The sequence below is a fragment of the Molothrus aeneus genome, chromosome 3, assembly GCF_037042795.1.
Source record: "Molothrus aeneus isolate 106 chromosome 3, BPBGC_Maene_1.0, whole genome shotgun sequence".
Taxonomy (NCBI): Eukaryota; Metazoa; Chordata; class Aves; order Passeriformes; family Icteridae; genus Molothrus; species Molothrus aeneus.
In genome coordinates this window covers 2,467,445-2,491,790 of record NC_089648.1, presented here as the reverse complement: position 1 = coordinate 2,491,790, position 24,346 = coordinate 2,467,445, and the positions used below count along the sequence as shown (strand labels likewise).

Genomic DNA, 24,346 nt, shown 5'->3' with positions numbered 1-24,346 from the left:
AACCCATGGGCAGATGACAAAAATGGAAGTCTGAAAAGCTTAGAGAAACCAGAGCACATGAATAATGGGTAAGTAGACTGCTGCAATCACAAATTTATAAAAGACTGCATATAAGAACCATGGTTCTAGTTTATTTTGGTACCATAGGATTTTCCTTGGATTTCCCACTAGGCTAAAGGTCCATTTTTAAGGACCCTGAACATGACAAATTAAAAATCTCTACACTTGAAAGAAGTTAATACCTTTTAATCTTGTATCAAAGGCAAATTCCTACTTAGTCTTTAGCAAATTGTTAATCCTAATGCAGAAAAGACCCTTCAGGATACAAGAAGCTACTTAATTCCCCTGGGTACAATCCCACCAATTTTGAGATCAGTGTACATGCTGCTCTTGGTTGTAGGGAGGCTGAGATTTTTGTCTGTGGTGCTGTGAATTTTCTGACCTCTCTTAGGAGAACTGAGGTGATGTCATTTGACAACCTGGAAGGCACCAGAGGAGATGAAAAAGATGAAATTCAGGCCCCCCAAAAAGACAATTACCTGGAGACAGTGCTGCTGGATTACAAGGGTGAAAGTGAGGAAAATGGAGCACCTGAAAAAGCTGCTGAAAGTAGAAATGTGGAGGTCCAGCCCACAGCGAGATTCACAACAGAACAGGTAACAAGATTTTTGATTGCAAAGCATGGAGTGAAAGGTTATTTTATTGTTATTCACCAAGTAACTGAAGGAATTATCAAAAAAAGCTAATCCAATAGAACTAAAACCAAAAAAATCTTGTGATGTAATCCCTGGGAGTGTCCAAGGCCAGGCTGGACAGGGCTTGGAGCAACCTGGTCTACTGCAAGGTGTCCCTGCCCATGGCAGGGGGTTGGGGCTGGACAATCTCTTGAGGTCCTTTCCACCCCAAACCATTTTGTGATTCTATAAAAAACTCTTAGGAGGGGCTGTTTGCCCATGCCTAGGGGAAGGAGCAGGACTTTCATCCAGAAGTGATGACTCTCTTCTGTCTTTATGGAACGTGAACAGTAAAGGGCTCACAATTTTATGATTTCCACTGTTTATAATTTCTCCACACTCAACCATGTGTAGCTTTCTGCCTCACCTGCACTACGCTTTTTTGCAGGACTCCTTTCCAACAGACACAAACCAGAAGCCAGCTCTTTCCGTAAAACCTCAGCCCACACTGCCTGCCCCTGAGAAAGAACTGAAAGGAGTAAAATTTTCAGAGGTGGCAGTGATTTTGGACCCAGAGTCTGGAGATGATGAGCCTGGAGATGAGGAGTCTGAAAACGATGAGTTTGGTGATGATGTATCCCTCTGATAAGAACACTCGGTGAAGAACATTTTTAGAAAAACCACAATGAGACTCATTGGAACAGCTCAGAATTAAATGAGCAATAAGAATATGGGCAATGTTATCCAGATTTTAATTTTCTTGCTGTTTTAAGGATGGATGAGGAAGAGAACAAGCAATATGCGGGAAGGGCTGCAGTGCTGTGCTGCAGGGCTGCTTTCCCAGCAGCAGCGCTGTCTCACTGTGTATTTAATTTCTTCTGGCACGTGTCAAATGGGCAAGACAATAAACCCGATTCCAGAGGCGCTGCCTTGTCATTGCTTCAGATCGAATAATTTTGGGACATCAGTTCTGTTCTTTTGCGCAGAATCGTCCGCCGCAGTGTCTGAAAACAAGAGTCCGCTTTCTAATTTTCCTGTTTTCCTCCATTTTTTTTTTTTTTTTCTTTCTCTCCTCTTTTCCAGCGAGGCGGTGCCTTCCCTCAGAGCCGGGAACAGCCCCGAAGGAGCGGCTTTTCCCCGGGCCCAGGAGCGGCCGCTGAGCCCCAGAGCAGCGCGGAAGCTCCGGGCGGGGCCGTCCCCGCTGCCTCCGCCCCCCGCGCCGGGAGGAAGGGCAGGGCAGGGCCGGGCCTCGCCTTCCTCCTCCTCCTCCTCCTCCTCCGGCGGGGCGGGGAAGTTTCTGGCACCTTCTGGCGGTGGCGGCGGAAGCGGCCGGCGGGCAGCGGGAGGAGCGGCGGCGGAGGCGGCGCCGCGGCAGCGCCATGGCCAAGTGGGGCCAGGGGGACCCGCGCTGGATCGTGGAGGAGCGGGCGGACGCCACCAACGTGAACAACTGGCACTGGTGAGTTCCCTAAAACAGCAACAAATCCCCGGGATGCGGGAAGGGCCGGGGGAACGGGCGGCCGGCGCTGACCCCGCGGCTCCCGGGGCAGGACGGAGCGGGACGCGACCAGCTGGTCCAAGAGGAAGCTGAAGGAGGTGCTGGAGGGGCTGGTGGTGGAGGGCGAGGCCGGGCGCTGCGAGATCGGCGACCTCAAACACGTGGAGGGCGAAGCGTCCTGCAACAGCCGCAAAGGGAAACTCATCTTCTTCTACGAGTGGAACCTGCGCCTCAGCTGGAAAGGTACGGGGCCATCCGGGGGGCTCCGCGGGCATTGCCGGGCCCTGGCAGCGTGTCCGGGCCCGGCGGGGAGGTGGCACGGCCCGGGGCTCCGCGCTGTGCCCGCTGCCGTCGCGGCCGTCCCTCCGCAGAGCAGCCGGGCCCCGGAACGCGGGAGCTGCAGTGACTCAGTCCGGGGCTGGAGGCGATTGCGGGAGCCACGTGGGCCCGGACGGGATAAATGCGTGTTCCTAAATAACCTTGAAACCCGAGCTTGGCTTTCCCCTTCAGCCAGGCTTTTCCCACCGCGTATTCCTCGGCACTGCGTCCCCGGGCTGTCAGCACGGTTACTCACTTTGCTCTGCAAGAAGTGAATGCCTGCATTGTGGTGGCACTGACAGCAGAGTGCGGGGCTGGTTCAGTGACACTGTGCCCGAATTCCAGCTCCACATTACAGCTGTGTGCTCCTCCGTGCCTCTGGGGAGCAGGAAAACCTAGGAGATGTCACATTACAGCTGTTTCCAAAACCGAACTGTAGTTTACATTGAGAATTACAAATTACAGGAGGATAAAACTCTTTAGTGGGAAATAGAAATAATTCTATTTTCTATTTGGGGTGCTGGGGGCTGTGCCCGTGCATTTTTTTGTTGTGCCATATCCATTTGCAGTCCCAGTTCTTGGAGTTGCTCTCTGCTGTGCTTGCCCCGTGACAAGTTCTTGGTTTGCAGTTTGGCTTTTGGTGATGCCAAGGAATTCTTCCCGTTTATTAAATGCCTAAAACTTGACAGCACCTTGTGTCTTGCACTGGAGTAAGAAGCAGGAGCAGCTGATGGAGTGAGCCTGCACAGGAAATTGTCCCTGGATGTTGTAGTGCCAAGCGACAGGCCGTGCTTCCCCAAATGCTCTCTGTATTCCTCAGCCCTGGGGTGTGGAGGCTGCCCTGACTGCAATATTGCTGAGACCAGAACAGATCTGGAATTGAAGTCTGCACCCACAATAAGAGGGGACTTTAAACGGAGTACTCTTGTTTGTTTTAGGTAGTTTTATATGTTCCAAGTGTGTTATCAACTGAGACCACACTTAGAGTTGTGGTGTAAATGTTAACAGAGAACAAGGCAAATATTAGACTCTTGTACAGTTTAAATCCATGCAGATAAAATAATTGTAATCAATTTTTTGACTTCTTTAGGTTCAGCTAAGATCACCTGAAGCTTTAAACAGAGGTTAGCTCAGCTTTGTGTGGTTTGTTTCAGAGTATAAAGTTAGAAGCAGGCAGACAGTATTTTGTTTGTGTTTCTATGCAAGTTCTCTCTCAATGGTTTCTCTCCAAGGTGTTTATGCTGGTCAGTGTTTAGAGACAGCTCTGACTTTGCTATGCTGAGTGAATCATGGCTTTGAGAGCTTAATTTTAAATGAGTTGGCTACTACACAGCACGAAATTCTTAAAAAAAAACCCAGAGGCTGATGATTTTCTTTTTTTTTTTTTTTTGTGATAGCCAGCATGTTGTGTGTTTTGAGGGCTCTAAATTAGAAGTGAGAGTTCAGATTGAACTAAAAAACTGTAATTAGTTCTACAAGTCTTCAAGGATAAGTAGGACTTCAAGCTTTGATTAAAAGGTGGGTATGTAAGGACAAATGATAAGAAACCTGAGATTTGCAGCTGGTTTGGAAAGTGCCAGGTAGGAAAAATATCGTGTTTAGCAATTTAGGTAATAAAGAAACAAGAAAGTGAGGGACTGAGTGTACTTAATGGCACTAAAATTGAGAAAAATGGCTGTTCTATCATTTTTAGAGGATGCATTGAGGATTTTAATGGATCATTCCACATTGTGGTGCAAGCTTTGTGAAAACACGTTTGTCCTTTTAAAGCAGGTATTTCACCAGTGTGTTATAGCTGGCTCTTTCTGAGATGTGTGCTTCACACTGGACTGGCAGGAAACCAAAAAATAATTCATTCTCAGGTCTGTTATTCAATTCCAGTGAAATTCCACCACATAATTTGAGTGATTGATAAAAAGGTAGTAAACCTTTGTTTACATTACAGTGGTAGTGAAAATGCAGAGCTGCACCAACGTTCTGCCTGTGTCATGTGGAGCCACCAGCTCTGTTTGTTCTCTGCTTGGACTTTGCTGCCCAGCACAGCCACTGGCACTGTGAAACTTTATTTTAAAGCTGTGAAAACTGCTGGTAGGATTAGCTGACTGAAGTCAGGTTTGTGTTTTGCTCCCCAAAACTCCTTCCTGCACGCCTGCACTTCCTTTCTGGGCAGCAGCCAAAAACCAGCTGGGTTTTATTGTCTGCAGAGAGCACGTTGTGTGGTTTTCCTGTGCTGATCCTGGTGCTGGAAGAGGGCAGGGAAGAGCACCCAGAGGTGGCTTTGTGGGCCCAGGAGCGTTCCAAGGATGGCATTAACCAGTCCCCAGGGCTTTACTGAGTGGCAGGTTCTCCTGGGAGACTCCAGGCTCTGGTTCTGCTGTCCCTGTGTGGCTGTGGATTAACAGCTCTGTGTGTTGTGCAATCCCTCCTTGCCCCAGACCCGAGTGGGGAGGGATCTTTGCACTTTGGTTCAACAGCTCTGCACTCCTCTCCGTGCCAGGAGCACCTGGGCTTTTGTTGGGTTCTGTCATGGGGGCTCAGGCAGTCATTAAAATAATGAGAGTGATGGTCAGGGGCAGGGGAACCAGGTGGCTCCTGTGAAAGTGATTTCCCCAGAAATTCTGCATCTGCCTTGCTGATAATTCCCCTTGTGCAGTCGTGCTCAGCCCTGGGCTGTTGGAATTGGAGTTTTGCTGATGAAGCACCTTGGTAGATTTTTAATGTTCTGGCACTGAGCTGACAGACCTGCCTGATTCTCTTACTGCTTTCTGAAGAGATTTTACAGTCATGTAATTAGTGAGTTAATTTAAATAACAAAGCACTTTTGCAAGGCCAGGGGGAAGAGTCTCCAGTGTAATAGAAAAAGCCTCAGACCTTCACTTCAATCTTTCCAGTGCAATCTGAGGCACAGCAGCATGGGGCAGCTCGGTGGGGTGGGCCTTGGCCCCGAGGGATCAGAAGTGGAGCAGAATTCCTGTCCTTGCTGACTCTTTATTGTAAAGTGCTTAAAAGTCCTATCAAGTGCTCTGAATGTGCACCTGAAGTTCCTGTTATTAAAATGTCAATTGTATCCTTCTCCATTCTACACGTGTGTGTTTCCTGGTAAGGTTCCTGCATGTTGGGAGTTTCACACAATTAAAGAGGGAAGGTCAGCATTGCAGGGAGCTCCTGAATGCAGAGCAGACACGTTCAGGGGAGAAGGAGATGATTTTCCCCTGGCCACCCTCAGATGTCCAGGCTGTCAGAGCAGGTGGGAGCAGTGCAGGGAGCAGCTGGGCCCCTGTCCTCCCCTCGGGGCACCTGGATGGGGACACAGCTCCCAGGAGAGGCTCAGGTTGCTCTTCAGTTCCTCTAAATCAGCCTCGAGGCACCTCCCTTCAGGTAACACCTTTGTACAAATGAGTTCCACGTGTGAAACTCGTGCTGTGGGGGAAAAGAGTTTTAATGATGCACTTAAGAATTTGTTATGTTAATACAGGTACAGTCAAAGAGTCTGGTGAGAAACATAAGGGATCTGTTGAAATTCCTAACCTGTCAGAAGAAAATGAGGTAGATGATACAGAGGTAGGTGTGCAACACTGGTATGGCTCTATAGGTCCACAGTTCTTAAATAAAATTAATCAACATCAGGCATCATATTTTGATTTATCCTGTTATTAAGTGGGGTAATTACTATGTGGATAGTTTATTTCATGCTTTTGTTTATTATACTTTGAATAATGCCTTATTGTGTTCTCAAATTTACCAGTGAGAAATGTGCAGTTTGCTTTGCTAATGAATGACTGTGATAATATTTTAACTACAAATTTGAGAAGAACTCTGCTTGGAGTCTTAAAAAAAACCCCAAACCAACACAGCAAACCACTGCCAGCCCTAAGACCTCAGGGAATCTCTGTGTTGGCTGGATAATAGTGGGTACTGGGCTCCCACAGATCCTTCAGCCTCTGCTGAGAAGCAGCTCTTGGCTGAACTAGACTGAGTGGAGATACTACATTTATTTAATGTCTTAAGAGGACTTGATTTTAGCAAAGGTTGGCTCCCCCAAGATCATGAATTGGAAATTGCAGCTCTCCTCTGAGCATAGCAAACAAAGCCCAAACACTTTCCTTTGTTGCCAGATCCCAAAGGCTCATGGCTGGGGTCTCACAAATGCTGTCATTTTTTCTGTTTCTAGATAAATGTTAGCAAGAAGAAAGGGGAAGGGGATGTTCTGAAGGAGCTGATGAGAACTGAAGGAACCACCAAAGTCAGAGAGGCCCTGAGGGACTACCTGAAAGCACTTAAAACAGGTAAATGGAGCCAGGTGGATTAATCAGCACCTTGGAGTGTCCTGTGCAGGTGCCTCTCCTGAAGGCCTTGCTCAGACAGTGCCACAGCCCTGGGTTCGTACTGCTGTGATCTTTAATTGTCACCAGCTGACTTCAGTCAGTCCTGACACTCAGGATCTGGTTTTGCTCTGAAAGTGGCCGTGTCCAGAAGGTTCTGCAGTGACTGAGGCTGTGCTGGGTCACACAGGCCCTGCCAGGGCTCAGCTTGGCCCTACCTGGACTGGCCAATATTAGGATTTCTTTTTGTTGTCTGATTTTAAAAAACTGCCTTCCTTGCTGAACTGCTGCCTTATTTTTGTGACCCTTTGTTTTAGTTATTAATTAAATTAGTTATTTTCTAGAATTTCTGAAATGCTGTCTTTATTTCTGTTCTTTACTCTATAAATTCATTTTCTGCTCATCTTTAAGCTTGGCATTATCATTTGAGATTCTAAGGCTTTATTATCCTAAACTTACTAAATTTATAAATTTTCACTTGTTCTTCTGAACCAAAGGTGAACCAAATTTAATTTTTCCTTTTTTTTTTCTTTTGAACTCTGGTATTTTTGTGAATGACAGCTGTTTCCAAGAACCAGGAAAGTATGCTCAAAAAATTGATGCATTTACAGCTGGTAGTCAGAATGTTATCAGGTACATCTCTGATTGTGAAATACTTTGTTCAATTATTACCTCTTTGTTAAATGCTGTCTAATTTTCCCAAGTTGGATGCACCAGTTTTTGGCTTGAGAAATTACTGTGTATGATTTTTAGGGTATCCAAAGATTCTTTAACTCTGGAAGCTCAAAGGGCAGCAGCCTCTGACAGTGATGGCTCCATTCTGGACTGAGTTTCACTCCAGCCTTTTGCCAAACTTAGAAGAATTTCTTTGGGTGTTATTTCTCTTTGATCTGAACATCTGCTGTGCTGCCAGAAGTCTGTGCAGATGTTTCTGATTTGGGGGCAGGTAACTTGGAAAAGCCTTTTGAAGGGAAATTGCTGTTAGGGCGGTTCCTGATGGAAGCCAAAGAGTAAACTGGGGAAGCTGGATGAGTTTTATGTCCCGCTCAGTTTTACCCATTCTCCAGGGTTGTGGTGATCTTCACTGAGTCTCTGAATGTCAGGGGGGTTGAACAGCTCAATTTCACACTGAGAAGTGCTTTTCTTCATTTCAGAGTTCACCTTGGGAATGATTCTGCCAACAAAAGCTGCTGTAGGTCAGGAACTGGCCACGGAGCGAAAACCAAGCGGGAGCCCTGTGCAGGTGTGTTGGCTTCAGGTTCTCCCTCTGAATGCAGTGACTCCTGAGTAATAAAACTGCTGAGGAAATGCAGAAATACAGTGTGCAATTGCATGTGTTCACAGCCTGTGCTTGAGAAGGTGCAGGTGGCAACCCCTTGCCCTGCCAGCACTTTGAAGGGTCCAGATCTCACACTAATTCTGATTCCTGGGAATGTGTTTTTGCTTTGCAGGACTCTGTTACACCACAGGCTCTGGATATGGTTGGAGTAAAAATTCCAACAGTGAGGATACATATGAGGGAAGTCTTCAACTCTCCAGCTGATGAACTGTACAGCATCTTCACAAAGAAGGAAGTAAGTGATCCTTTCAGGAGGCATTTTAACTGAATGTGGCTGTTGATGCTGCTGAAGAGTTATGTGAATAATGAACACATCAAAGTGTTGAGTACAAATTCCATTTGATGAGAGTTTATTAGCCTGCCTTAGAAATTTTTTGCCACTTGTTCCCTTAACAAAGTGAAGCTGCATTGTTCTGTGGTTTGGGTGCTGTCCCTAACAAAAGCTTTGCTCTTTGATGTTGGTGTTATTGAGGAACCTGAAGGGCTCAGTAATGGCACTGCTGCTACCCACAGCTTAATTAGATTACTGGAGGTGATGATACTGTTGTTTATAGGGTATGAAACACACAATCACTAATTTTGGGTTTGTGGCCTTTAAAGGAGTCTGGGCTGGTATTGGAGAACTTTAAATTACCACCCCAGGGCCACCTCTGGGAACAGAAATGGCTCTGATTCCTGCAGCTCCCCTCCCTTGTCTCCCAGCCTGGTGCATTTTGTATTTTTCTTTTTTTTTAGTTGGTACAGAAGTTCTCCAAGTGCCCAGCTGTGATTGAAGCAGAGAAAGGAGGCAAACTCCAGATGTTTGAGGGCTGTGTCAGTGGTGAATACACAGAACTGGTAAAAAGCTCCTGCTCTACTTTAAAAAGGGAAGGGAGGGTGGTTCCTTCTCTGAGCTAAAAAGCAGCATAAATTAGTGAATTTCAGCTTCTCTAGTGAGTATTTCAGTTCCTCTCTATTTCACAGCCCAACAGTTGGTCTGTTTTTGTGTGGGACTGACCACACCTAAGGACCTGCACAGGGAGCAGAAAACCCAGCACAATTCTTTGTAACTGAGAGGAGGAAGGTTTAAGGTTTGTCAACCAAATCCCTCTTGTTAACTGGGGAATTGCTCTCTGTTCTATTCAGGGCAAGTGTTACCCTGTCCCAACTGAATGCTGGTGCAAATAGAAGGGAAAAACCTGATAATTAGAGCTCAGCTGCATTTTTGAAATGTCCTAAAAACCATTTTCATCTGCAGGAGTGCCTGACTTGTGTATTGGGCCAGGCTGGGTTGTGTAACACAATCTCTCAGTCACACTTTGAAATTTCAGTGGGGAAAACTGGGCTTGGCCTTGTTTCCTGCAAGAAAATCAGTGTTTTATGTGCAGTACCAAGTGAGTCCTGGTCTTTTCCCACAGCAGAAACACAACAGTGGAATGCAGCACGCTGAGAGCTCCATGAAAACAATTTTTTATTTCAAAACCCAGACCCCAATCCTGCTCTTGTTTACATGCACGTGTCCAGAATGCCATAAGATGCTGCTCCTCTCCCTGTGTTTGAGGGAGAACTGGGCTGGGAATTCTCTCAGAGGCTAACAAGGAGAACCTCCCTCTCTTCCCCAGGTGCCAAGCCAAAGACTGGTCCTGAAGTGGCGGTGTAGGAGCTGGCCTGAGGGTGAGTTTTCCCAGATCTCTGCTACTGCAGGGCTCCTGTGCAGGGAGAAGAACCAGTCCTGGCAGGGCCCAGCCTGGGCTGGACATCCATCCCGTGGTCCCTGGCCTTGTGAAAGAGGCAGAGCAGAGAGGGAACCAGCAGCAACAAATGGCAATTTTTTCTTTCTTTAAAAAGCTCCTGACTGAAGGGTCCTGTTCTCTTCCCTCAGAACATTATGCAACTGTGGCCTTGACCTTCCAGGACGGGGCGGCTCAGTCGGAGCTGGAGCTGGAATGCAAAGGGGTTCCTGTCTCCCATGAAGAGAGTACAAGACAATGTTGGAAGAAGCAGTATTTTGAAGAAATACATCTTTTACTGCAGCAATCAAAAGACAGCATGGAATGATAACAGCACTGTAGTTTTGTTAGGGCATTACTTTTTATACTTTGTTAACATTTGGTTTTCTAAAAAAAAAAGAAAAAATTTAATTTATTTGTGGGAAGAATAAAGACCCACCTCTATGAGACTGTACATAGTTTAAGCACTATTTATGGGTTTTTAGGGAATGAGAGGCAAGTCAGACTGTGTACATCAATAGCTTTACCTGGGGACAGTGATCTCTGTTCTGCTTGCCTGGAACTTCAGAGTGATAATGATCCAGTTGCAGTGAACCCTGCCCTCAGAGGCAGGTGAGCTACACCATCAATAGAAGCATTTCCAGTTCCTTAATATTCAGTGTATCAAGTGGCAGAATTAAATCCCTGTAGGAGACAGAGTTCCCAGCAGAGGTGAGCTGCAAGGGATTACAAAACTGCTGATCCACTTCAAGAAATGGGGGTGTCATTTACAGCCTCTGTGGAATACTTGCTAGGTGCTTTTAACTGCAGACTCTTGGCAGCTGCAGTCTTAGGAAGATAATTAACAATGTCATGTAATTATTAGGTCTGCATGCAGTGTACTCCCTTCCTTGACCTCGGTGTGACATTTATTTAGCAAGAAACAAACAGTAGTAGTGCTTTCTTCCTGCAGTTCTGTAAAACCTTCCACTGCAATGATTCACAGCCCTCTGCAATGCTGTACCTCAAAGAGAACAACTGTAAAGAGAATTTTGACAGGAACAGATTGTAATTCCTAATTAAACCATCTCGAGGTGAGCAAGGATGACTTAGGTCTCAAATGCTTTATAAATAAAGTGTACAGATAAAATATGCAATCTGAAACAATTTGACCACAATAGGGCAGGCTGCTTTTGGAAAACATGCTTGGCTCAATAAAACTATGACTTTACATCAAGCTGATTTTCTCCATAAACTGATACTGCCACGCTAAGTAAGTTTCTCAGAAGTTAAGTCCTGTATGTTTTATTTTGACAGAATGCCAACACATGGCAACCTTACCACCCAAAAAGCTTCCATCATCCTGAGGAGACAGAGGTGCTGCTCCCTGCTAGAGGCCAGGCTCTCCTGAAACGTTTGCAGTCAGTTGTTAACCCTCTGAACCGAGGTGAGCTCTGTGTAGTGGAAAGAACAAAGTCCCCACAGGGACAGGAGAGGCTCAGAGCACTCCCTGGGGGCTCTGTTTTAAGTGCCCAGGTGCTGGGTGGGGAGCAGCCTCTTGAGAAATGTTGGATTTTAGCATCTGTTTCTGAATGCTCCAGATTTAGTTACCTTTTTCCCCCTCAATATTTAAGGAAGAAAAGCCTGATGTCTTGAATCCAGAAATGGTCCAGGGTAGGGGTTGACAAAGGGAAAGGAAGGTCTAAGACAGTTCAGGCTTCAGCAGTTTTATGGGTAGATGGTTGAAGAGATACTGCAATATTAAATCCTTGAGAGCAGGTGGCTCTGTGCAATTCCAAGTTCCTTCAGAGAGTGAAACTGCAGCCCCAGTACTCCCAGGGAACTGTGCTTCCTCATCACTGAAATCCCCTGGTTTTCCTGGCTCCCTGCCCTCACTGGTGGTGAAAAAGACAGGACTTACTTGTGCTTCCAGTGTTGCAGTCCCTGCTCCACGTGTGACGCTGCCAAAACCCCTGGACAATGAGGAGGAGCTGCTCCATTCCCCTCTAGAACTGGTGCTAAAATTTCTCCTGGACTTCCCAATTAAAAATGTTAGATGGTAATTCTCTGAGAAGGACAAAGAGAAAAACAGTACCATGGCAAAGACATTGTAAGGTAATGGCCAAAATTCTTCACAGGTCTCAGCACTTCAAGTGCCACAGGAGAGGCTGCCTGTGCATGGAGAAGGTATTTAAAAGCTTCATTTTGAAGGGGTTACATGGGAGGTAGAAATAAGTAATAATAAATGGGAAATGGGATAAAATCTGGAAGAAAATCAAAGCTTTTAAGAGATTGAGGAAGCCAGTGGAAGATGAAAGGGTTTAGGGTTAAAGGGTTTTCAAAGGTGGGATAAGGGAACATTTTTAAAGGCAGAAAAATACAAACAAGAAATCTGATTTAAAGTGAGAGAAGGGGAATAGAATGGAAGAAATAATGACTTACAGAGCACAGGAGGTGAGGGAGACAGAGGACAAACACCTGGAAACAGGCTCTGGAAAATGAAAACACCTTTGTGCAGGTACTGTTTACTTCTGTTCAAAAAACTCTACTGCAAAAAAGGTCCCTGTAAAAATTGCAGGAATACTCAAGGGGGAAATTAGGAGGTAAGGGAAGATCAGTGAGAGTAATCATATTTCTGTTAATCCTGACATGATGAATGGTGCAGCATTTGTGTGTCCTTTATGAAATCATAAAGCAACAGGCAGCAGCTCAGGCACCATCCCAACTGCACAGTGTTAATAAGGCTGATGAATTAAGAAAACTACTCACCCAAACGGGTTCCAACAGCTGCTCCAGCTCAGGTTTCCATCCATAGACCAATGTTTTCCTTGACAGAAAAATTTTGATTGTAGAAGTCTTGACTATGACAAGAAGCTGTTGATGATTTCTCTGGAGTTACAATCTGGGGAAAGCTAATCAGAAAAAGTAATAAAATTATTCCCAAAGAGAACAAAACCATAGTTATTTAATGTCTGAATAATGAGGATACCAACTTAAGCACTTACCAGTGTCAGCAGTGTCTGTAAATGCAGGATAAAAACGCATTTAAATTTGCAAACTTTTGAAGACAAACTAATTACAGAACATTGAAACCAATGAGAGTAAATTCAAAGGGAGCAAGAGCATCACAGACTCAAGGAGAAGCAAGTGATGCAAAACTGCAGTGAAGGGTAGATGGAATGAAAGAACTTTGAAGAAAAAAGACCAAGGCAGATGAAGATAATTGAAAAACAAATGAGCAACTGGAAAATGAAGCTGAAAATGGAGTTTAATCAGATATTGGAACCAGCAGCATTGACAGTCCAAAAGGTCACATAGGAAACTGGTATTACTCAGAAATAACAGGGGGAAGTATCATGGGAGGGATGATAAAGTCACTCCAGGGGTGCAGAAGCTGGCAGAAAGTGAGGGGCACAGCCAGAGACAGCAGAGGGAAAAAAAGAAAAGTCTGTAAATGGTGCAGGAGAGAAATTGTATAAGAGATGTTAAAATCAGGGAAATGAGATGCCAGGTTCCCCTGGCTTTTGACAGCACTTCAGGTTCCAACACAAGCACCAGTCCCTGTCCACTGTGAGGCTGAGCACTGTGCACACTGAACAAGCACCAAAATCTCCAACAAATCTGAACTCTGCCCATCATTTCTCTCTGCTGCTCTGTCCCTTAGGAAATCCAAAGACTGAAGCAACATATTATAAACCAATGAAAAGTCATCACAATCAGTTTAATGAAGTGCACAGAATAGCAATTGATCATGTCAATAAAAATAAAACAATTAATTTTACATCAAGTGTGCTTTATTTCCTCCACAGGTATTCTGTTAAATAAAGCACCATATATATACTGCCAGGCCACAGCTAAAGAGGATTCTTTACAGAATCAAATTTCTTGTGGTTGTTTAGTATACAAGTAAACTTAATTTTGATAATAAGAACCACAGCGATCTGAGGCAATCTGCCTCGATTATAAGGTACAAAACTGGCACAGAGGACACCATATTATACACAGTAAAAATGCCATAAGTTTAAATTACATCATACAGGGCCAGGAGGCCCTGTCTCCCAGACAGCCATATTAAATGAAAGCCACTACAGTGAACTCTTAATTACATAAAACATAGCCATTATCTGATTGCCCTTTAAGAAAGTGTACGGTAGATGCAAAATAAAATAAAATTTAAAAAAAATAATCTCGAGTTCTGCCTGACCAAGAATTAAGCATATAAATCTATCTTGCCATTCAAGCAGAGAGCACTGGACAAACTGAAGCACAAAACAGAAATAAGCAAAACTTATACAAACAGCATTTTTTGGAGGGGGAGAAGGATTTAAAAAAAAAAAAATAAAAAGAAGACTTAAAAGCAGACATGCTCCATCTAATGTCAAGAAGCAGCTTGGTTTCCTTTCCCGGATATCCGTGTGACCACGTGAATCGTAGACTCAATGGTCCTGCACAGGATGTCTAAAATGTCATGCTGCTGCATGTGACTAAAAAGTCCTCTGGAATGGCCACAACTGATTGATAAATTACTGTCGGGGTCCTGGGGCGGTAAGGCTTGGCCATCGCAGCTCCGCAAGTCCGCCAGGTCGGATAAAACCGCCGAGATGGACGTGGAGGGGAACTCCGGGTCCTCCTCGGCCGCCGCGGCCTCCTTGGCCGCCTGCAGCTCTTTGAGCTCTCTGCACTCCTCGAATTTCCCCGGGCCGGGGCCGGGCTGCTCCTCGTGCTGCGCGGCCTCCTCGGGGAACGGCGCCTCCATCCTGAACTCCCGGCCCGAGGCGCTCCCGGGGGACGGCGGCTCCTGCTCCGTGCCGGGGTCAATGATGGACGAGTCCCGGGTCTCGTTGTCCGAGGCGCTGCTGGGGGTCAGCGCCTCGCGGGGCTCGCCCTTGGCGTCGCCGGTGTCCCCGGTGTGCTCCTCGTCGCTGCTCACCCGCCGCCGCTTCACCGGCGTGGCTCCCTCGTCATCTGCGGGGACACGGCACTGTCACACCCCAGCCACCCCGCTCCGCTCAGCACGGCGGCAAACACGCGCCTCCTCCTCCTCACAGAGCCGCGCACAAACCAGCTCCGGCGGAAAACGGGATTCTCCCGGACTACTGGGATCTGGACTGCTGGGATTTTGGGTACTACTGGGATTGGGCCATTCCCTGGCCCACCCTGTATTCTTATAACAAAATAACCTGTTACATTAATTTGATAAAAGGTTCACTAGTGCAACACCAAACCTTTTCAGGAACACTGCTCACACCCCCAAACCTTCTGCACACAGCACTTCAGCCAACACTCATCTCCTCACAGAGAGTCTGTGCCATTCACAAACTTTAGCTCCATCATAAAATGGGATTTTTGTGTACTACTGAGATTTGGAGCCAGCAAATGGCCCACCCTGTATTTTGTATAACAAAATAACCTATTACATTAATTTGATAAAAGGTCCATTAGTGCAACACCAAACCTTTTCAGGAACACTGCTCACACCCCCACCCTTCTCCACTCAACACAGCACTTGAGCAAACATTTCCTCACAGAGAATCCATGCAATTCACAAACTTTAGCTCCATCATAAAATGGGATTTTTGTGTCCTACTGGGATTTGGAGCTAGCCAATGGCCCACCCTGTACTTTGTATAACAAAATAACATTAATTTGATATAAGTTCATTAGTGCAACACCAAACCTTTAGTTTTTCTTTCTTTGGCTTCTTGCTCTTGTAATGAGTTCCTCTGTTGCTGACAAGCTCTACATTTGTTTAAGAGCTCTTGTAAAGTTGGGATCAGGGCCGAGTTGAGCTGTTTGGGAGTGTGCACCGAAAGCAGCAAGGCAAGTGCTCGGAGGTCCTGGAAACAGAGAAACAAACTTGAGGCTTATTTCAGACTGGTGCTTGATGAATCCTGCCCACAGAGACTGCAATAGGGAGATGCTGCTGTTCATGTTGTGAGCAGCCCAAAGATCCCCTTCTGGATCTGTCTGCTGACCTGAACACAGATCTGTCCTGGAGGTGACAATGCCCTGCTCAGACACAAAACCTTGCTGGGTTACAGCACTCCCACCATGAATGCTCCTGTGCAGCTGTTAACACTTTGCTCCCCACAGCCAGGTGAATATTCCCAACTTCCCACGGCCCCTCCAGGAGCTCAGCTGGGGCAGGGAGTGCCTAAGACCTGGCACAGGGCACTGAGGAGTTTCTGGAGGGAATGAGCTGCCTCGTGTTCCTTAGCAAAGACTCACCCCGTTTAATGTAGAGCTTGCTTTGGAAATTTCAACCCTCTGGTTGCTGAAGTCAGATTCTAGGCTTTGATACTGATTTATTAGGTTTGTGATTAAAGTGTTGATTAAGTTGGCACAGTTTGCTTCAGAAAATACCTGCCCTTGCACCTGTGGAAACAAAGTATTTTTTTTAAAGCCACAGAAAATTGGAACTGTGAGAACAGAATCGAAAAAGGAAGCAGCATCAGTGCCTGCATTCCTTGGAGTAATAATTACTGCTAAAAGACCACATACCTTGAGGAGAAAATGTGTCAGGAAGGTGTAGACAATGTTGTTGTTAAGAAAGGTCCTTTCATCCATCAGAATACATTTGATATATTCTGCAAAAACTGGATCTTCACAGAGGAGCTTCACGCAGTTCTTGGACATTGCAGACTGGCAGGGAGAGAGAAGGTGGCAGAGTCAGCTCTGGAACTGCAGCCAGGCCCACTGAGGAATAGCTCAGCTCTCTCAGATGCCAGTGAATGGTACAAATCAATTACTGACAACTCTTCCTCCCCATTTTCCTGTGATGAGGCCCCTTCCCCAGAAAGGCCAGTTTATCCCCAGCAGTGTGTGACAGGGACAGAGCCTCCTGATCTGTGAGCCAAGCAAGGCTCCTCTGCAATCACACCCAGACTTCGACACCTCATTTTTCCTTCATCATCCCAGTGTTTGTGCTACATGAAAAGCTGGAATTTCAGAGGCAGGATGAGATGATTTCTGCACACCCATCACCATTACTGGGGGGAGCTGCTGTGTTAAGCTTTTGCAGGATGTACAGGGAGCAATCAGAATTTACCAGACTTTTGTATTTGATTTAGCAGGGCTTCTCAGACAGCAGTCACACAGGCAGAATATTTTAGTGAACACCACCCACCGGTTAGAGCTGTGGGCTCTTTGTTCCACATTCAGTGTGTTTTCCCTCTGTTTCCATTCTGGTGGTTCTGACTCTTACCTGAGTCTGGCACAGCTCAGTCCAGAGTTTGGGGAAGAGTGCAAGGTGAAGGGGCAAACCTTCATAAGCAACCAGGACACCTGCAATGGCATGAGGGAACAAGTCAGTGTGGGAGAACTTCGTGGGACAAAGGCCAATTCCTCAGAAAAGCAGTGCCAGGGTGCCCTGTCATTTTATAGGATCACATTCCAAGCGTTTTGTATGATCAGAAAGCTGCAGTGTCTGTGAGGTTTTCTCAGTCCATTTCATAACCACGTTGGGAAAGTGTGACAAACAAGAAGCAGATGGGTGATTCAGGGGATAAAAGGACATTCTCCCATTGCTCTTTGGATGACATTATTGGTGTGACACTCTGGTCTGTGCACACTGAGGAACTCGCCCTTGGGGTTGTGGGGGAGCACAAAAATTAAAATATTGTCAGTTAATTGCCATTGCTGAGATGCTGAGGATTCAGGATGTGGTCCAAAGCCATTTAAACTGCCAATCACCCACACACAGCCTTAGTGAGTCCTGCATTAAACTTTTAAATGTACAATAAGACTGAATCCTCAGTGGTTACCTCAGTCTTTTCTGGACAAGCCCGAAACATTTCAGTCATGTGGGTAAGGCTGCACTTTCTTATACACAGATTAACAGCTTTGTGGATAAAAATAATGCCCAAAACCAGTTTCACAAGTTTTCCTTAAAAACTCTGAATAGAAAACTTAGCGCAGAAGGACTCAGAGCTATCACACACAAAATTCTGTGGCTGTTTCAGCTGGATACTTACTCATTTTCACTAAAGTTTCAGTAAACTTTTCACAGTTGATTGCAACCCGACACAGGAGGTGGATGAACTGGTGGTAGGAGAAGAAATAGTCCAGCAGCATCCGGTCGTAAACATCGTCCTTGCCCTGCAGATTTAAGGGGGCCTCATTTAACCTCAAAGCCACCAAAGGCACCAAAGCCACAGCTCCCAGTGCCCTGAGCATCCCCTGCCTGCCACCTGCCCTGCAATGCTCCATCCTGGGCTACAGGAGAACACTGGGACCCTCCAGGTGCCTCCTCAGCCAGCCCTTGGCAAGCACCAGGGTGTGATGGAGGAGGGAAGCCAAATGCAATTCCTGCCAGGAAAATCTTATTGGAGGGCTCTGAGCCAGCACCCAGAGGGTGCAAAGCTGTGCAAATGGCACGGCTTGAAGAGGACAAGGAAAGAACAGAGTAAGTTTGTATCACATACAGACACCTAAATATATATACACACTACTGCTTTTTAAATCATAGCTTGTCAGCTGTGATCTGTAGAAACCAGAATTTTCTCAAGACTGAGCTTCAGAGAATTTCCATGAATGTCTCGAACCCAATGATACACATATGTGGATATTTTAATATTTTGGACATACATAAGCTTAAAGTGGCATCAGCCAGAGGAATGGCATCAGAGAGCCACGAGGAAACCTCTAAAACTCAAGCAAAAAAATGCAACCTTATACAAAGCAACTGAATGAAAAACAAGCATGCAAACCCATAGGGCAATGTGACCGTGGATGTGGTTCTACAGCTTTAAAAATATTCTCCTTCCTAATTAGGAATTGGGTATATATATTGTATTAGGAATTGGATATAAAGGGTGAAATACTGTCACGTAATATGACAACTTTCTATATTTACATTATGTAGTGTCACTTCTGGCTGCACGATGGGGAAACCCACTAGAGGCAGTTTCTGGCTCTCTACCATCCTTTCAAACACTGGATTTCTGGCTCTACCATCTTTTCAAACACAGTCAATTTGATGGTGCACAAATAGACACAGCATCATTCTGAAAGCTTTAAAAAAGAAGGGTTACTTACCCTACAGTAACCGTGCTTCTTCGAAATGTGTTGCCCACACAGATTCCCATCTACGTGCACATAGGCCCCATGTGCAGGAGATTGGATTCTTTCTGAATAGCTGTGTCCACTGGGGCTGTGCCTGCACCCAGTGTGTCCTTGCGACCACTGTACCTGAGGGCACAAGGGGTATGGCGGCTTCAACCACCACTCAATTCCTTCACCCAAAAGAATCCCCTAGGACAGGACTCGGAATTAGCACAGCAGGAGGAGCACAGAATCTGTGTGGACAAAGCATCTTGAAGAACCACAGTTACCGGACAGCAAGTAACCAGTTCTCCTGCTTCAAATGATTGTCCATACATATTCCTTTTTGGGTGGGATTCACCTGACCTGACTTTAGCTATCTAAAATCTACAGTCACTGCTGCTCCCGGCACGCCGTGGTGCCTGGGACAGCAAGGAGGGGAGCTCTTTCTCTCCTTCCCAGGGTAACTATTCATGGCAGGAGCCCCAGGAGGAGCCCCAGGAAGAGCTGGATGAGACCTTTTAGATAGGCAAAGTGACGTGAGCTGAATCCCACCGTTGCTGCAGCTGTAACAACGGGATGTGGCGAGTCACTACGGAGCAGCCCCACCAAAGCTGGCATCCCATCAGGAAGCCCACAGAAGGGAAAATGGGAAGTGAAAAGACTTAAAGCCCTTTACGACATTTCAGGCACTGGATTTTACCCAAACAAATAGCAGATTATGCCTCAGCCCCAGCTGAATGGACTCTAAAATGGAACCTGCGGGGTCTCCTCGGCTGTCTGGAAATAAATCTTAAAGTAGTGTGAAACCCATCTAGACAATCCCTGGGTGGTGCCTCAATTTCCTTTATAAATGCCACAGACAGAGTGGGAAACTACCAGAACGTGTGCAATGGGCTTTTTTCCTACCACAAGGCCCAAACCCTTATGGTGCCTGCAGTATGAAGCTGTGTATCCCCAAGGGCAGGGAAATGGTGCTTCTCAAGTGCACATCTAGAATGGAGTATATGAGGACAACACATCTTGAAGAAGAATTATGCTTTGCTTACAAAGAAAAGGTAAATGCATTGAGCTACTGGATTCTGCCAACACCTTTATAAAAATGGGAAAACAACAGAGAAATGATTCTTTCTAGGACCACTTGTTTACATACCTTGCTGGCTTCCACCATGGTGGGCAAGAGGCACATGTTGAGCTCGGGCCGTGGAGGACGAATATTGCTTTTCCCCCCTATTAATTTCAAATTTTCACGACATGGAAAATAAGGTCCAAGAGACACTGTAGTGTAAGTTCGGATAAAATAGGGATAATATTAAAAAGGTCAATATTTGACATCAGCAAGGAACAGGATAGAGTAATAACAGTGTAAGAGAACTTCAAAAGACAATCACTGAAATACCTACTTGGGATATTACTGTGGTGGTATGTACAATGATTGTGCTGTAGAAATGGAACCAGAGTATGTAGGAAATCATGAGGACTTAAAAGTACAAGCTCCTTGAGGACATCTACAAACAAAAAGTTGTTTTTGCTATTACAAATTGTTATTTCTTAACAGCAAACAGTTCAACTTAAGGCTCACACATTTGCAAACTCTCTCTCGTATCCCTTCTGCCGTGAGCAGCACCTGAGTGTGACACCCCTGGCTCCATCCCAACTCCCTTCACCTCTGCCCTGGGAGAGACCCTGCTCAGTGCTGCAGCAACCACCAGGGAGGGGCCAGCTTGGACAGGGAGAACCTCTGCACAATTACCCTCTTTGCTTCTTCTTTAACAGAGCAGGTCTGATGCCTGGAAAAGGGCAACCAGCAGCAGTCAGGAGGACAACGAGAAAATACTCAAAATAGGGGGAAATGCATACAAATCACACACAAAAAGGGTTCTGGACACAGTGTTAGGCCTTTACCAGCAATCCATTAAATAATATTAGAAAAGTCTAAGCTAGAAAAAACCTGGGCCTTTCTGAAATAGCTCTGCTAATGCAAGAGAGGCATTTGTATGTATTATCTGTGTCTGCACTTTAAAAAGCAAATCCATTCCCCTCTACAGGCTATTTATGCTTTAGTTCCACTATTGCACTTCACAGTACTGAATCATAAAAATTAACAGGAAAAGCTGTTTCTCAGAATAACTTGGTTTCCACGCTCCCTTCTGAGGGGAGCTTTAGTTCCTGTCTGAATTTTAATGTCAGATTTAGGGTTTGACTCTAAACTCAGCGACACCTGAACTGAGGAGCTCCTCCTCAGTCATGCCCCTTATCAGGTGGCCAATCAGTCTCACAAAGTGACCTGTGGCTTTCTGTGCCCCCAGTGTGCAGGCCTGGACTGAGCACAGGAATATTCAGAGCAAGCTGCCAAACCCAGAGCTGTGTGAGCAGCATCAGAGGCACTGACATCAGTGCCACACCAACCATCCCCACCTCCAGCTCCCTGCAGAGCCCTTGTGCAAGTGGCATTTCCAGCTCACAGCAGGGGCTGTGCAGGACAGGTCTGCAGGACCAGGACTTACCAATGCAGGCATTTCTCAGCTCAGGAGGACTGTAGGAATTGAGCAGAGTCAAGAGCTTATGGGCAAATTCAATCCTCTCCTGCCACTGAATGAGAGCTTGCTTCACATCTGCAATGCAAACATCCCAGGAGGCTGCTTAGCTCATGCCTCAAAAGCTTGTTAGAAAAAGCACAGAATTTTACTGCTGAGGAGTTTCTTTTTCCTCTACCATGGTCTTAATGCTTCTAGGAATTTGTTAAATCTCACTGGTCTACTGCTGTTAAATTGATGAAATCTAGTTTGGTATTAAGTCGGTAAGCAACAATTTAATATCCATTAACAGACACATATTCTACTGTACAGCAAGTTTTTAAAAACAGCTAGTAAGCAAGAAAAAACACTAGGGTTTGGGTGAGGAAAATTAATTTAGAAACAAGAGACATAATCCTTTCAAGAGTTATAACCAAACCTTTTCTCTGCAGATAGGGCCGTGTGGATTTCAGAACCGAGAGGAAAATGGACAGAAGCTCCACCAGGTCTCCAGTGACGTGGCAAGCTGTGGCCTCGTGGTACATCATGTGCAACGTGTTAAAGGACTGGGAAGAAGGAAAAAAAAATGCCAAAATTTTATGTTGCCAAACTAAGGTACTTGTCAGAATTCCTCTTTTTATCCTGCAGATAGATTTACATTTATTTTATGCTCAAACAAGGTATTTTATACTCAAAAAATATAAGGTGTTGGATATAATCACAAAGTTCTTCATTTGTTTTCCAAGTAAAGGTTTGTGTAACCAGCTCAAAATAATTACCAAGCTTTCACACCTTTATCTACAACCCAGTGAACAAAATGGCATTTGAGACACAGCATCTTTATATCCCTGTAATCCCTGACTGCCTTAGCCAGCAGACAAAGTGATACAAGAGGTGCACAAAGACAGATATATGAATCTGGGGGAAAAAAGGTAGGATTAAGATGGATGCCAGTCATTTTTCAAAATGCTGCTGAAGGATATATGGTTGTACATCAGATGAATTACTTCTCCTTTTATACCTTGTGGGCATCTGTGATTTATAGAAATATTGGGAAGGCAAAGCAACTCATTTCCGAGCTGCAAAAATCCCAGCACGGGATGTAAGAGCAGATATTTAATCTGCTGAGTGTTTGAAAGATAAAGGAACAGCAGCCTCAGCCCCGAGAATGCAAACCCTTGCCAGGCCCTTTTTACATTACAGTGAAGGCAAAAGACAACACAGCCACCCTTGAGTGGAAAACTTTCCTGGATGTGACAACTCCTTCATGCAGGTTTTGTCTCCAGGTAAAACACTTCCAGCCAACAAGGGACAATAAAAGGCCTGCTGCTAACCTCAAGCTGGAAAGTAGCATCAATTTAATTTCATTTCTAGCAATGCTTTACACAGGATAAATTCATTTTATATTACACACTCTTCACAAACTTAATTACCCATTGTTAGTATGGATGAGGTCTAACTAAGCTGAACCAAATCCTTTTTGTACATATCTATGTCTGTACCTTGATCTACTTACATTTCATGCATGGATAACCTTACAGCCCAGTTCCTGAACTTTTACACCCAGTTAACTGGATGGAGATATTTTCACAACAAAAAGGAACAGATATGCTGGAGTAATTCACTACAATTAATTAATCTATAACCTTATATTTATAACAAGCTCCTGAAAACTCAATTTTCCAATAGCACTGCACTGTCTCTGTAATTCCAGCTCCTCCTACTACACTTTTCCCCAGAAAATGCAGACCAGTGACACAAAAAGAGTTAAAAGAATTTTTTATAGAAACTTTATAAAAATGGGACTGGAATCAACCCGAAAGCATCATCCAGTCCAGCCACATGGCTAAAGGCAGATAAAGTATCTGACAGATGTTTGCTCCAGGTCCTTCTGACAACTTCCAGTTGTGCTGGCTGCCCCCTCCTGTAGCAGAAATCCCATTCCAAAATCCCATTTTCTGCAAGGCCACAATTACCTCTGAGCCACTTGTCTGGCACCATGGATTTTCCCAGTTTAGGATCTCCCCTGAACACAGCACCCTACAGGTGCCAAGAATGAATCTTGGTTTTATGCTTTCTCCAACACATGCAGATTTTAACTCTTGTTCTCAAAGGGATCCTGCCCCTGGAGCTCTGCCAGTGCTTTCCATGAACACAGGTTCTCATCCATCACCTCAACCATGGGGTGCTGAATGGAGTCCAGGATGTTCCACCCATCAGGACATGTGGATGTGCAGAGTGAAACTGCAGGGAGCAGGGCCCTGACATCCCAACTGCATCCATGTCAGAGGTGCATAATTTCATTTTTTCCCATTCAATTTTGAAATAATTCTGGTCTGGTCTGGTCTCATGGGCCAAAAATCCATTTACAACAATTAGATGTGCTCCAGAAATGCGTTTTAGGTTTAGTTCCATCAGAGAGAAATCGAGTTTTTGTGTTTCAGGCCACTCCTTGCAAACAAAGGCACAACAGGTAGGAAAGAAAATGAGAACTGCCTCAAAGGAGGGTCAGAAATATCAACCACAACTGCAGCTGAGCACCCTTTAAGTTACTTCTGCTTTTTAACCTGTTGTCTTAACACTTTTTAAGTACTAACAACTGTGTGACTGCCTCAGCCACTCATTCCCAATTACCTGTAATAAAAGAAATTACAGCAAAAAAGCATCAATTTATTCCTCTCAGCATAATCTGCTGGTGGTTTTTCCTCTGTCCTGAGAAGCAGACAAATAATTTCCTCATCTTTTTAGTACTAAAAAGAAATCTTATTAAAGCTGACAGGGGAAGCACCAGGGTGAGATGTTTGCTATAATTAAATAACAAAGTAATTACCTCAGTCATCAGAATCAATCCTCTATTGAACACAACGAGAAGTCTGTCTTCATCAGATTCTAATAATATTCTGAAGGCACTAGGAAAAAAATCCAAACATTGAGAATACTGAAAATCTC

The 24,346-nt window shown here is 45.2% G+C and overlaps 2 protein-coding genes across 2 annotated transcripts in view; one reads left to right on the top strand and one right to left on the bottom strand.

Moving 5' to 3' along the window:
- Window positions 1-1,997: 1,997 nt before the first annotated feature.
- Window positions 1,998-11,076, top strand: LOC136554207 (activator of 90 kDa heat shock protein ATPase homolog 2-like). The gene is made up of 9 exons (XM_066546025.1): window positions 1,998-2,133; window positions 2,225-2,415; window positions 5,966-6,051; window positions 6,662-6,776; window positions 7,967-8,055; window positions 8,264-8,386; window positions 8,887-8,988; window positions 9,753-9,804; window positions 10,013-11,076. The coding sequence occupies exons 1-9, from the start codon at window positions 2,054-2,056 to the stop codon at window positions 10,186-10,188; spliced, it is 1,014 nt and encodes a 337-aa protein (XP_066402122.1). The 5' UTR covers window positions 1,998-2,053; the 3' UTR covers window positions 10,189-11,076.
- A 2,463-nt stretch (window positions 11,077-13,539) lies between these two features.
- USP34 (ubiquitin specific peptidase 34) overlaps window positions 13,540-24,346 on the bottom strand; it is a 118,835-nt gene continuing 108,028 nt past the window's right edge. Inside the window, exons 70-81 of the mRNA XM_066546024.1 lie at window positions 24,228-24,306; window positions 21,837-21,963; window positions 21,389-21,496; window positions 20,285-20,389; window positions 20,035-20,159; window positions 18,876-19,028; window positions 17,813-17,936; window positions 17,044-17,123; window positions 16,341-16,481; window positions 16,068-16,214; window positions 15,517-15,676; window positions 13,540-14,804 (exon numbers count right to left, since the gene is read on the bottom strand). Of these exons, the coding sequence (XP_066402121.1) occupies window positions 14,218-14,804; window positions 15,517-15,676; window positions 16,068-16,214; window positions 16,341-16,481; window positions 17,044-17,123; window positions 17,813-17,936; window positions 18,876-19,028; window positions 20,035-20,159; window positions 20,285-20,389; window positions 21,389-21,496; window positions 21,837-21,963; window positions 24,228-24,306 (1,936 nt within the window). The 3' untranslated portion in view covers window positions 13,540-14,217. The remainder of the gene's footprint in view (window positions 14,805-15,516; window positions 15,677-16,067; window positions 16,215-16,340; window positions 16,482-17,043; window positions 17,124-17,812; window positions 17,937-18,875; window positions 19,029-20,034; window positions 20,160-20,284; window positions 20,390-21,388; window positions 21,497-21,836; window positions 21,964-24,227; window positions 24,307-24,346) is intronic.